Below are 14,341 nucleotides of genomic sequence, written 5' to 3'. Positions count from 1 at the left end.
GCCACCCCTCCCAGTTTGGTGTCATCTGCAAATTTGATCAGGATGCCCTTGAGTCCATCATCCAAGTCGTTGATAAAGATGTTGAATAAGACCGGGCCCAAGACAGAACCCTGTGGCACCCCACTAGTCACTCTTCTCCAGGATGAAGAGGAACCATTGATGAGCACCCTTTGGGTTCGGTCAGTCAGCCAGTTACAAATCCACTGAGTGGTAGCATAGTCAAGTCCGCATTTTACCAGCTTCTTTACAAGAATATCATGGGGCACCTTGTCAAATGCCTTGCTGAAATCAAGGTAGGCTACATCCACTGCGTTCCCTTCATCTACCAGGCTTGTAATTCTGTCAAAAAACGAGATCAGGTTAGTCTGACATGACTTATTTTTCAGAAATCCATGCTGACTATTGGTGATCACAGCATTCCTTTCTAGGTGCTCACAGACTGTTTGCTTAATGATCTGCTCCAGAATCTTCCCTGGTCTTGATGTCAGACTGACTGGATGAGAGGGAGCAGCCCAGAAAACGGGGAGCAGGCTCTGCCCTAGGGGCAAGCACCGTTCCCAAAGAGGAATTTGAAATGGGGAAACTGGGAAATAAAAGAGGCGATGGAAATACAGTGTTACATCCCGCAGCATCTAGCACAGCGCATGACGGTTGCAAGAACTGGCAGGAAAATCATTAAGAGAGCTGCCAAGTGATTTTCAAGCGGTCAGGGGATGTGGGAGTTTGGAGCCACCAACCTAAGACACGGGTGTGAGAGGCTCTTGGCAGAGATCTAGGAATAGCAGGATGGGTTTCACCTCTTTCAGTCCCAGAGCCATTGTCCAAAAGGCACATGATGCAGACATAGAATCATCTTCCTGAAGTGAAGGTCAGTCTGGTCAGTGCCTGGACAGGATTGCAAAGCCTCCCTGTGCTGTCTTGTGTCGTCGTCTTCTTCTTTGGCGATCCCTCGTAGCTGAGTAAGATTGTCTTCCATGAACACGGTTTTAACAATGAGTCCGTAAGTGACTGTGCAGGCCAATTCTGGACCCACACGTCCTTCTACAGTGGGGACATTGGTTTCTGGGTGGGAGTTGATCATGGTGTGGATTTGCCAGGCATGCCTTCCTCTTAGCACGTTTCTCCCTTGCGTCCTGAGTTCGAGTGTCTTCAAGGCCCAAGACACCTTTGGTCAAGGCTGTTCTCCAACTGGAGCGCTCACAGGCCAGTGTTTCCCAGTTGTCAGTGTTTATACTACATTTTTTTAGATTTGCCTTGAGACAGTCTTCAAACCTCTTTTGTTGACCACCAGCACTACGCTTTCCATTTTTTAAGTTCAGAATAGAGCAGTTGCTGTCTTGAGCACCATATTGAGAGAGGCGCCGAGGTATAAAATGTAATCTTTGTCTGGTGGGAGGGAAAAGTCTGCACTTGAAACCGTGCAATGTAAACTAAGGATCTTCAGAAAGCATCCTTGGATACTGGGCTGTGTTGTGGGAAGGAAAACAAAATGTAGGTGCTCTGTTATATAACTTGTAAACATCAGCAGAAGCACAGAGTGATTAAAATGTTGGTGCAATGCTTTAACTTGCGTGGGGAAAGCTTAAAAACTATTGTCAGGCCCTAAACATCTCCTGTTTGCAGAACAGAATAGTTAGCAATCCTTTTGCAGCATCTCTGTAACCAAAGCAACAGGCTCTGATTTATAAACGGCCTCAAGCAACAGTGCAGAGTTTGCATTTCCTGCTTCTTTCATTGCCTCAGCCATATATTTTCTGCTTGTCAGAGGTGAGGGTCTGTGTGTGCTTTGACTCCTGGGTTAAATTATTTCTGCATTAACGTTTAGCTCCCCCACCTCTTTGACGCTCTGGGAAACCAGATTTAAGCCTGCAGAATGCCAGCCTGCAATGAACCTCCTTTCACTTAATTTGTCTCCAACTCATCATAAGGTAATTCTAAATAGACAGCCACAAAGACCTCCTTGGAAACAGCATGGGAGGGGTGGGCTTCATACCCCCCCCTTCCTGGGAAAGAGCCTGTTCGAGATGGCAGGGTTGCTATTGACATGGTTGCTAAAGAATTGGGGGGGGGGGAGGGGTTCATCTATGTGGAGACTCTGAAGGCAAGAGTGTGACACCCAGGCCCATCAGCCAAAGAACAAGAGCACTCACTAACACACATCTAAACAAATACACGAATAATTATATTATTGTGTGATTTGATAACACTTTGGGCTGTCACCATTTGAAGGAATGTTAGCTGATGAAGTCTGGATCAATGAACGATGCAGTTCTCTACATGCCTGCTCAGAATTCATTGGGATTTAGTTTGCATATGACCAAACATCATAGCTGTGAAGGGAGGGACGTTTTCTTCTTAGAGGAGTGTGTGTGTGTGTGTGTGTGTGTGTGTGTGTGTGTGTGTCTATCTCAGCAGCCACCGGCATGACGGTGATGGGAAACACCTCATCTGAAACGACACCTGCCACCTTCTGTAAGAAAATCCTTATTTAAAAATAGTGTGCAGTAGATGAAGTGTTCTCCAGCCCACCAAACACAAAAGCTGATGCCATAATTCATTAAGGATATTGGCAGGCTGGACGGTGCGCAGAGGAGGGTCTCCAAGATGATCCAGGGTCTGGAAAAGCGAGCCTTATGAGGAACGGTTGAAGGAGCCTGGGAAAGAGGAGGTTGAGAGGGGATAGGCTAGCCATCTCCAAATATCTAAGGGGCTGCCGCATAGTTTTCACCTGGTTTTTGTTTAACCCTTTCCCAATTGCCTCATTGCAGAGAAGAGAAGATGACGGCGGCCCGCATCAGAAAGTGCCACAAGTGCGCCACCGGCCTGATCAAATCCGAAGGCTGCAACCGCATGTCGTGCCGCTGTGGCGCCCAGATGTGCTACCTCTGCCGGGCCGCCATTAATGGGTACGACCACTTCTGCCAACACCCCCGATCCCCAGGGGCCCCTTGCCAAGACTGTGCCAAGTGTTCCCTCTGGACAGACCCCACGGTAAGTGACTCCAATAGACACCAGTGGCTCCGCTTCCCCGACTGCTCTCCTGCGCAGATCTGGGAGCGGAACATTCTGGGAGCAGCTTGTGGCAAAATCACAAGTGACCTCTGGCCCTGTCCTTTGGATGTGCCGTGCCTTCGCCTCCAAGGCGGAGCTTCCTGTGGCAATATATGCATAAAAGTCAAGAGTGGCAGCTTGGTTATTTTATCCAGCTTATAGCTTAATAACCAGTGAACATTTAAACGCACCTGCATGCTGCCAGCTCTCAGTACTGGCCCCCTCTCTGAGACTGCGTTGCAAATGTGAGAGAAGTTACAATTTAGGAAACGTATCATAGGATCATTGTTGGAAGGAGAGGCCCTTTTAACACCTTCCTTTTCCTGCTGCAGTGATGTGTTGGAACCAAAGTAGCCTCTGAGAACAAGCAGAGTCCACCTTCTGGCTCAGCATCCCAGCATATCGCCCATTCATTGACTAAGGTGGCGAGTTTTCTAACTCTTCATAGAGCTCTTTAGTTTTTCTGCCATAGAACCCCAATGGACGATTAAGGATTCTGGAGAGAGTTGTCTGGGCCACACTCTGTTTGCAGAGAGCGCTGTCCCACTCCTGCTGGAACTCCCAGTCCTGAATCCAGTGTTATCCATCCGCCTGGTCTCAGGGCGGTTCACAGAAAAAGATGATAATAATATATATATACACACACACAGTGGTGCCTCACAAGACGAAATTAATCCGTTCCGTGAGGTTCTTCGTATAGCGTTTTTTTCGTCTTGCGAAGCAAGCCCATTGACAGCTTAGCGGATTAGCGCTATTAGCGGTTTAGCGACTTTTAGCGGATCAGCTGATAAGCGGCTTAGCGGCTTAGGAAAGGGGGGGGAGGGGAAAAACCCGCAGGAACTCGCAAGACATTTCGTCTTGCAAAGCAAGCCCATAGGGAAATTCGTTTTGCGAAGCGCCTCCAAAACGGAAAACTCTTTTGTCTAGCGGGTTTTCCGTCTTGCGAGGCGTTCGTCTTGCGGGGCACCACTGTATATAACAATAATCCAATAGTGCCCCCCACAAAAAGAGCCACATTTTAAAAGGGCTTAGGATGTAAATTGGATCAACCAAAGACCTGGTTAAAAAGGAATGTTTTTGCCTGGCGCCTAAAGGTGTGTAATGAAGGCGCCAGGCAAACTTCCCTAGGGAGAGCATTCCACAGACGGGGAGCCACTGCAGAGAAGGCCCTGTTCTTGTGTTGCCACCCTCTGGACCTCTCTTCCGCAAGCACCTTCCTTATTCCTTGTTTCTCTCACTGTGGCACAATGTCCAAGGCACAGCAGGAAGGCTTCCGCTGCCCTGCACAAGAGTCCACAGAGCTACGTACTAATGCGTTTCCACACGCCACTTAAGCCAGCTCCTTCCCCAAAGAGGCTTGCCTTGCCTTCCATAGGTTGCAGTCCATCTCCCTGCTGGTTCTCAGCCATGAGCAGGCTGCCTGTGCCTCTGTGCAGGAGCTCTCCCTTCTATGGGGGCTTCATCCCCCCCTTCCCACCCGCCCTGCTTGCTGACTCCATTCCAGCCCTGTACTCTCTCCCTCCTCCTGCCTTGCCTCTTGTTACTCAGGCGCTCCTTAACTAAGCTGGGAATGATTTGAAAGGAGCTCTTCTTCTCCCTTCCCCCTCCTGGAAGTGTCTGCCTCATGAAATCATTTCAGAGCTTATTGGGAACGGCTGTGCCTGCACATGCATGAAAAAGGAAGCCCTTTTATTAATATTTCTTCAAAAATGGGGGGGGGGGGAGAGAGAATGCCTTGCAAATGGAGAAACCAGCTCCCAGTAACTCTTTTTAAAATGCCAAAAAAATATTTCTCCACCCTGAAATAATTAGCCAGTCTCTCCCTCCTCCCTCCCATCTTTTGGTGATGTTGCTGCACTGGACAAAAATCCCCTATAGAAATATTCTGTGATTGCATTTTTTAATTTTATTTTTTGAACTCTGTGCTGGTTGATAATGTCTCCTTCCTGTCTGGCCCTTTTCCCCTTTCCCAACATTCCACGTTTTCTTTCGCTTAGCTGTGCTCTTGCTGTGTATAGAGACACACGCTTGGAACTACTGAAGCAGGGAAACAAAAATAGATGCGTTTTGTTTCCCTTCCGCTCCAGCGGAAAGGAGTGCAGTGATCCAGCAGCATGCACCCAGTTTCCTGCAAGGGGGGAGCACATGCCATGCCCCACCCTCTGGAGTGAGCTTTGCGGGGGACGGGGTAGCATCCCAGTTCCAGATGCAGCTCTGAGAAGAGGCCAGCCCTCCTGACACCACCAAGACACCAGCCACGTCCCTCACTCCAGTAGCTTCCGCGGCCGAGTTGGTTAAAAGGGGATAATCAGTTGAATGGTGGTAATGCATTTCGGTGAGCAGATTATTTAACCGATTTAAAGGGATCTTTAAGTAGCATAAAGCCATTGAAGCAGTGGAGAAGGTAAAAGCAAAATAAAGCACAAGTTCTAAAACCAATAAAATGGTTCCCGTAAGCTCTAAAAACAATACAGCCATATTTACAAATTCTAAAAACGATAAAACATTTCCATCAGCTGTGCAGTTGTTCTGTAAATGGAGGGAGGGGAGGCTGACTCGGCATTCAGGATTCCTTCCATTTTCATTGTGGGCAACACTTAATGACATCTCAGCAGACAGGCAGTTGCTAAATGAAATTCCCGTTGCTTAGGAGCAGGGCCATTGTGCTCTGTGCAGCAGCCTGCATTACCTATAGCTAGCAACACCAGGCTAAACTACGCAACATTAGCACACACATGCAGATTTGCGTGATTTATGCAAGGCGCAGAGTCCCTCCTTTTCTCTCCGCAAGGGCTGGGTTGGGTTTAACTCTGTGCAGAATGTTAATCGTTGGTGCAGCTTCTCTGCATGGTCCCCGTTGCTTTTGCAGTGCATAAAGAACAGGAAGACCCAAAGAACAGAGAGAGGAAATGAAGATACAGTTAAGCCCCAAAGTGTAATGCATTTGTGTGTGTGATAGCAGAAGATAGAACACGGGTTGAAAATCTCTTTCAGTCTCTTAGCCTTTTCCAATCCCGCCCACTGAATTCAGCGTTCTTGGGAAAAGCAATTGCAGCCCTCACCCCCTGGAAATTTACCCACAACCTTCATGTGCATAACTGGCCGGTAGAAGTTATGTCACCTATTTTTGCTGGTAAGAGTGTTAGCTGTAAGCACAACTAGTTTTTTATGGCATAAATTATACGAAATGTACAAACACTGTGCAATAAATATACACTTAACAAGGGTGAGAATAGAATATTTTGCTCAGATTCCCAGGACAAAGCAGAATAAACACCACTTGAGTATGGTAAACATGAGCTTTTGCTAGCCATGTTCTTTGAAAGCAATACAGTACTATTTTCATATTTTTGAGTCTTGTTTATGCACTGCTATCTTGGGACCCAATTATATTTTGGCATGCTCAGGCAGAGGCAATTTACAGGGGGAAGAAAACTTGTGTGAATTCTTAAGTTGCAGTTTCTGGGCTGGGATAAAGCTCTGCCAGGAATGCCGTCCGTCCTTCATTCTGCACCCTCAGCAGGCAGAAGCATTGGCATTTTCACTGTGCCCCCTGTATATGTGTCAGGCGTTAATACCGCCATGTGTGCAGCTGCTTTGCTCCTTTGTCCCTTCCAGGCTTCCCCCAATTTCTCTTTAAAGTATGCAAATCCATATTGTGCATTAATGACGTGCCAAAAGAACAAACAGCTGAGCAGGAAAGTGTGCAATGTGAAGTGAAAATATGCACTGAAAACTGGCGCGTTTCAGCAGCATTTGGGCAGAGGCGTAGCAGTTTGCAGAATTAAGAAATGAGGTGGGGAGGTGCAGACTTGGCCTCCGTGCTGCTGCTCAAGCAAACTGGCGGCCTGGTCACTTTTTCTCACCCCTTGGAGATCCTCTCAGGCAGAACGTGGCAAGATCACATTGCTGGCCAAAGCTCTCTTGCTGTTTGGGGGGAACCTATGGGACCATCTCTCCTGGTATGCCCCGCGGAGGACCTTAATGTCCACAAATGACAACACTTTGGAGGTCCCAAGTCACAAGGTGGTTAGATTGGTCTCAACTAGGGCCAGGGCCTTTTCAGTACTGGCCCCGACTTGGTGGAACGCTCTGTCACAAGAGACCAGGGCCCTGCGGGACTTGACATCTTTCCGCAGGGCCTGCAAGACAGAGCTGTTCCGCCTGGCCTTTGGTTTGGACTCAGTCTGACCCTTACGTTTCCCTCCCCTTATGGTTTTGCTCCGTGGGCTACTTTTAAAACAAGGCTGCATTTTAAATTGCATTTTAACCTGTATTTTAAATTGGTTCCCCCCCCCCCATTATGTTTTTACTGTAATTTTACTGGTGTTAGCCGGCCTAAGCCCAGCTCTGGCCAGGGAGGGCAGGGTATAAATAATAATAATAATAATAATAATAATAATAATAATAATAATAATATATTATTATTATTATTATTATTATTATTATTATTATTATTATTATTTATACCCTGCCCTCCCTGGCCAGAGCTGGGCTTAGGCCAGCTAACACCAGTAAAATTACAGTAAAAACATATTATTATTATTATTATTATTATTATTATTATTATTATTATTAGAAGCAAATCCACAAGCTTCCAGGAAAACCATACAGTGTTGCTGCAGCTGGGGATTCTCCCCATGGTGGCTTCAGTGGGGAGCTGACAGAGTCCGTCCCCCTCCCCTCACCCACTCTGAGCCTGCAGCTGGCTCCCAGTCACACCTGCGCAATCCCAGGTGACTTGCTCTGCGTTGCTCCAGCAGAACCTGACAAGATGCAGGCCTCCTACCTGTCACCACTGCATCACACCATTTCTCTCAGGAATTCAAAGTGGCAGGTCAGGGGCAGGAGGGAGCCACACGGTTTATCCTCACAAAAATCTTTCTAGGGCTTGTAGTCAGTCAGATCCAGCAGGGCTTATTATCCTACTCTGATTTGGGGGGAAAGGGAATTTGAGGAAAGCAGCTGCCTGGCTCTGCTCTCTCTCTATGTGTGTATGAGAGAGAAATGTCCTGTGTTGTTGTGCTTCCAGTGGTACTGATGGGATTAATTCCAGAGTAGCACCAACATTAGGCTGTTGAAACAGCAACAACAAAAATAACACAGTTTTCTGTGGCACCTCTGCCATAACAGCACAGCCAAAGGCCGTGAAGAGTTCTGGTATGTGATATTTCACAAGCACAGTAATTGGCGATTTTGCTGCCCTCTTGTTCTCAGCTTTTGCTGTGTTAGCTTGTAGTGGGAGAAAAAATCTCTGCCCTTTAAATACCAAACTTGATTACGGTTCTCAGCTGGGATTAGTGCCTCAGGGGCACCTTCTCACATCCAGGATCAGGCCACGTGGCCCAAAGCGGCAAGTTCGCCACCTACCCACTTGTAAAGCAGATGCGCGATGCGACTGGGTCAGAGTCGTGACTGCAAAGGCTTTCCTCGAGTGGCTGTCTGCTAACAACAATCCATAGGGTCTCTGTTTTGGAAAGCCTTTTGGAGGCAGCCTGCTGACTCAGGAAACAAAATTGGAGTGAGGGCACCAGCCTTGCTGGACAGAAGACGTCTCCTCCCTGGTGGGATGCTGAGCTCCTCCGGCCAGAAAGCAGAACGGGGAAACTTGGCAGAGTTTTGAGGTGTGCTGGGCTTCACCAGATTCAAATCTGGAAGCTGGCAAGCCTCCTGCATCCATCCATGTGTTATGCAAAGACAGCACATTTTGCAGGAGTGTCCCAGGGTGCTCTCCAAATCCAGAGCGTTTTCCACATTGGACGGGGGTTGGTGGTGGAATACAGGAAGAGATTAAAAGGGGGAAATGAAAACAAGCTGTGCTGAAGTTCTTTGCATCTCGCAAGGCAGCCAGACTCTCCCTCCAACTAGTCCTGCAGTCTACATCTCTCTCTCACTTTCTGTCCCCCTGATCCTATGCTCTGCATAAATTTTTAAGATGTAACTTTGGGCATGCTTCCAAAATTGAGGTTTTTTGAGAACTTTGGAATGTGGGGACATGCAGAGGGGTGAGGTAGAGGAATGGAAAGAAAGGAGAATGGAGTAAGGATGGCCCCGTTTTGGAGAGAGCATGCGGTCTGGGCTGGCAAGCAGTGTTGGTGATTGCGGCTGGTCCTATCATTGGACAGAGTGAGGGTGGGGACTCTTTGTTTCCTGCCTGTCTTGGTTAATCCCCTTCTCCCAGCATATGTCGTAGGCATTGCGGATGGGAGACGCCCCCTGCCCAGCCAGCTGAGCAAGCAGGCACAGAAATTCTGTGTGGCAGGATCAGGATCAGCAAACAAGGCCATAGTGAATCGTTGTTGCTTGTCTTCCCTTCCCCCACTGCCCTGCTCACAGTTGTGAAGAATATTCCTCCGTTACGAATGGTCCATGTCGCCATTAAAAAAAAGAGGATGGAAGAGGCCAATATAGCTGTGGAATGCCCCTAGATCAAGTGACTTTTCTTCTTTTAATTTCTTAACCTGGCACAAGGTTGCCATCTGCACTGGCCAGATGTTGTAACTGAGAATCCATCACTGTCGGTCCATCATTTGAAAAATGAGTCTTTCAAGCTGTCTTGTCCCAAAATGGCAACCAGACATTCCATTTTGGCGACCGCAACCTTGGATTCAGGAGCCATTTGGCGCCTAGTTTATAGGCCTGAGTTTCTAGCTCTGCTCCTATTGAGCCTCTTAATCTGATTATTCAAGGCCTGCCTCCTCCTCCATGGCAGGCAGCCTCTCCAGGGCAGCCCGGCTGTGGGGCTCTCTGGAGCTGGAGCTGCCCCCTGAACATTTCACGCTTGGATGCCATTTAAAGGATTAGCATCGCTCCAGCTGCTCCTTGGCAGGGCTGGGGGGGGCCCCGCTTGTTGCCATCTGCTTCGTCAGTCTTGCAAGCTTTGCGGCAGGATCAGTGTTCTGCCTGTAAGCGGCTTAGTCACGCTCCACGGTGTGGGTGAGGATTCGTGCAAGCGCACAGCAAGTTGTCAGCAGTGTGGCCGTGCACCTGCTGCTTGCCCCCCCCCCCCCAATTTCAAATGCAGTGCAAGATGTTGCTGAAGATATTTGGCTGCACAGCCGGCCGTCTGCACCCGCAGCGCTGGAGAGGCGTCCCCCCCCGAACCTCTTTTTCATGGCAGCCGGGGCTTAGAGCGACCCAGCTGGCTGAAATGGTGCTCAGTTTCCACAGGAAGTGGTTATTCGCTGCTTACCAAATTCACATCCCTGCAAACCTCCTCCTCCGTCTCCTTTTCTTCGAATAAGGCCCTGGCCCTCAGGCCTCAAAGTGTCCGGGGTGATCTCGAGAACCAGATGCGGTCGCCGAGCAAGATTTCTAATAATAGCCAGGGGAAATACATAAACAGCAACACACTTTTGCAAAATAAATGCATGCAAAACTGACAGAAGTCTCTCGGGTTTGCATATTTCTGCACAATTTGCAGAATTCAGATTTTCTCTCCACAGATTTCAGCACAGAAATTCGATTTTCCTTCTTCGTCTGTTTGGGCGTTGAGAGAAAACAGCCTGGGTGACGCTTTTGTTTGTTTCTGTCCTTTCTAGGAGGATGACGAGAAGATAATCCAGGAGATTCAGAAGGAAGCTGAAGAGGAGCAAAAGAGGAAAAACGGAGGTGGGTGGTGTCTCCCCCTCCCCCCTTAACAGGCAGAGGTTGATGGGGTTCCCTGGAGAACAGAGCAGCCCCAATTCCAAAAAGCACTTTCTGCCAATGCCCCATGATTACCCACACAAGATACACTTGGCTGGTTGGTTGTCTACCTGTTGGTTGATCTTGCAAACTTTAAATGAAAATGAGCTGGTAGTGTCTGCACAATTCAGCTTCCTAGGGATATTCTGTAGCCTCAAGGGGTTTGTAGTCATCATCATCGTCGTCATCATCATCATCATCATCATCATCACTTATTTAACTTCTATACTGCCCTTCATCTGAGGATCGCAGAGCAGTTTAAAGTATAGAAACACAAGAATACATAACATAATAACCCTGGGATAACCTCAGCTGCACTGCCTGAGTTTTGGCAGGCAGCTTTCAGCCAGGCCTGTGTACGGGGCATGCAGGTCTTCTGCAGAAAAAGCAGAGTATTGCAACCACCGTGGGATTTTAGCCGAAGGTTACGTTTGGAGAAAAGGAGTGGGAAGGGGGAATTCCAGTGGCAAGTACAGTGGTGCCTTGGTTTACAACCATAATCTATTCCGGTTGTAACCCAAGGCGTGCTTTCGCCAATGGGGCCTCCAAATTTTTTTTGTTCGTAATCCAAAAAAAGGTTGCAAACCAGGACACGCACTTCCGGGTTTGACGTGTTTGTAATCCAAAATGTATGCAAACCAAGGTACCACTGTAATACATTTGAGTATGTTTGCTGTTCACCGAAATTACTTCTTTTAAAATTATATATGTGACATAGGGGGAAACTGTTTTTTTTTTTTTTTTTAAGTTGGTTCATTGCATGAGTTGATGGACTAAAATCCATCATGCGCAAAAGCCGTAGACCTAAAGCAGGAAGCATGGGAGTTGCCTGCATCTCTTATAGCAGTGGTATTAGAAAATGGAGAATATCTTATGTGGTGTTCTTTAAAGGTTCTGTAGGATTTATACAGTTTTAAATCTGCTGCTCGCTTAATCATTGCACTTTTTAGATAACTCAGAAAGATTTTTCCAAACAGATTTCAATCCGAGCCAGCCTGGTTCTCCTCTAGCTGCTGCCGGACCCCTCGATTCTTCTGACCACCATTGGTCCAGGGGTCCATAAACATCTGGGGGAGTCAGGCTGGCCCTCCCCTGCCCCCATCGCTTTAAAGGTTGAAGCTGAACTGCTGCTTCTGCTGTTTACCTGCCCTCCACATTGTTGTCTTTGTTTCCTCCTCTAGAAAACAGTTTCAAGCGGATTGGGCCCCCGGCAGAGAAGCCTGCGGAGAAAATCCCGCGAATCGAAGCCATCCCCAGGCCGGTCCCGCAGAACCTCCACCACCAAATGCCCCCTTACCCGTTTGTGCACCCTGCCTACCCACTGAACATGCCTCCCGTCCGCCCGCTCTACAACAACATTGGCCACATCAACATGGGGCCCATCCCTGCCCCTTACGTGCCCCCCCTGCCCAACATGCGGGTGAACTACGACTTCCCCCAGGTGAACCTGCCGCTGGAGCACAACCTCCCGATGCACTTTGGCCCACAGCCGCGGCACCGGTTCTGACCCAGCTCAGGGCGGCGCCAGGACTTTGGGAAGTCTCTGCAGGGAAAGTCCACACACTGGCTGACGCAGCCCGCCCCGTCCTCTCTTCTCCACTTTCCCAGTTAACTGCAAGCGCTGAACACGCTCCTGCGCGCCCCTCCGGTCTTCTCGTCCCCCAAGGCAAGATCAGCACCTTTGCTCCCCAGTCTCTCTTGTGGGAAGCGGAAGGGACGGGAGGCTCGCCCTGGCACCCTTTTGCTTCCGCCGCTCGTCTGGGAAGGAAGTTCTCCGCTCAGTGAGGTGGGCAGGGGGTGCAGGGTGCTTGTCTGGCAAGAGGCAGCGACGACTCGGACCCACGTGCCAAAACCACAGTTTCTCTTGCCTGCCCAAACGGCGCCGAGAGTGGGAAAGAATCAGGTAGGAGGTTCAGCTCCGGCCAGCTACAGATTTTGAGCGGTGTGGTTGATGGGCAAATTAAACCATTGATGGGAAACCACCGAGGCAAGCAGAAGTTGGCAGAGGCCGTTGCAAACACCAGATTGGCAGCTTCTGTGGCCCTCAGGTCAGGAAGAAACCCCAGCAGGGCTCTTCCCACCACAACCATCTTGTGCCTTTGGCACAGGAGTCAGGCAGCGGGTTGCAGCCACCTAAGTCCTACTCAAGAGTAGACCCATTGAAACCAGTGAACCTAAGTTGGCTGTGTCCATGAAGTTCAATGGCTCCACTCTGAGCAGGACTCGCGTTGGCTACAACCCAGCCTTCCCGGACTCAGTGTGTTGGTGGGTCTGGCTTTTCAAAGAGATATCAGAGGCCTCTGATTCTTCCGAGGTGCCAAACTGAAGACTTGCTGTCACTCAGCGCAGCTCAGTGTAACGTGAGACCGCATCTGTTTAAAATAAATGCAGCTTCTGTGGCTGGAACAGTTCTCAAGTGTATGAGCCAAACGTCTGGTGCTGGGCCTCTGACTTAGCAGTGCTATGGCTTTGGGGTGCGTTGCCCCTGCTTCCTGCTGGGCTTTGCATTGCACATGGAAAGCCTTGTGGGTTGAATCCTGGTACAGCTGCAGGGAGGGTGGTGTGGGTGGTGGTGTGTCTGGAATCCTTGGAAGGAACCGGGTGAGCGTCGGCTGGCTTCACAGGCGAGCCTCTGCCTCCTCTGGTGTTGTGGTTGGTGTTCAGGGTCTTCAGCATGTTGGGAGTACCTCTCGTTGACTTGTCTAGTTGTGGTCTGAAGCACTCTGGGGCATCTTGCAGTCTTGGAGGTCAAGGAATCCCCCCCTGCACACTTGAAAGGCATTTCCATCTCCCAGAAGATCGCAGAGTTGCTCCTGCATACATGGGAGCTCCACGAGCCCAGTGGAGCCCTCGTTAATTGGGACAGGGCAGTCATGACCCAAGCGCTCCTGGGCACTCTGCGTATGTGCAAAGGCTTCCTTGGACTCTTGAGCCGCTGACCCCACCACACTCGGCTGTGGAAACCTTCAGCCTGAAGCTTTCCACTTGGATTATTCCAGGCAGGGCTGGAAGAGGGTTTGTTGGTCTCCAGCTCCCATGCCCAGAGGGATGATGGGAGTTGTAGTCCAGCAGCCTCCGGAGGACCACCATGGATTCCCCACCCTTGGCTTAAGGGCTGTTTTGTACCAACGCCGGCAAATGCACAGCCGGTTGCAGCTTGTCCTTCAAAGGCTCCCATGTGCCTGAGCACTGACCTTCTGCATGACTTGCGGAGCTCCAGAGCTCTGTAGTCCTGCCTCTGCTTCAAGGAGGGGTCTCTGGTGCCAGATACGGACCACTTCTCGCACAACAACACGTCAGGTCCGTCCACACTTTAAGGCTTCTGTGCGGTGAGTGCAGCAGGAGTGAGCACTGGATCACATCCTGTCCGCCTGACTTAACGCCAGCCATTTGAAACAGTTTTTTTCCGCAAAGCTATGAACATGGATGCTCTCATTTGCTAGGATTATGAGCAACTCACAGAAAATAACTCCAATGGAGAAGAATTTCCAACCACCCTTTTGCTTAATAATAAATACATTTCGCACTTACTCTTTGAAATTCTGGGTCTCTTTTCCTTTTAGAAGTATTACGATAAAGCATCTTTGGGGTGGAGTGGGGGCGT

At 49.2% G+C, this 14,341-nt stretch overlaps 1 protein-coding gene across 1 annotated transcript in view; it reads left to right on the top strand.

Annotated features, from left to right (window-relative positions):
* The window catches only part of RNF216 (ring finger protein 216), an 80,134-nt gene extending 65,867 nt beyond the window's left edge, over positions 1–14,267 (top strand). The window contains exons 15-17 of the mRNA XM_081839641.1: positions 2,769–2,991; positions 10,593–10,662; positions 11,919–14,267. Of these exons, the coding sequence (XP_081695767.1) occupies positions 2,769–2,991; positions 10,593–10,662; positions 11,919–12,244 (619 nt within the window). The 3' untranslated portion in view covers positions 12,245–14,267. The remainder of the gene's footprint in view (positions 1–2,768; positions 2,992–10,592; positions 10,663–11,918) is intronic.
* The last annotated feature ends 74 nt before the right edge of the window (positions 14,268–14,341 follow it).

The sequence above is a fragment of the Podarcis erhardii genome (genome assembly GCF_964252035.2).
Source record: "Podarcis erhardii genome assembly, chromosome: 14".
Taxonomy (NCBI): Eukaryota; Metazoa; Chordata; class Lepidosauria; order Squamata; family Lacertidae; genus Podarcis; species Podarcis erhardii.
Note: the sequence above shows the minus strand (reverse complement) of the source record. Positions and strands in the feature narration are given on the sequence as shown.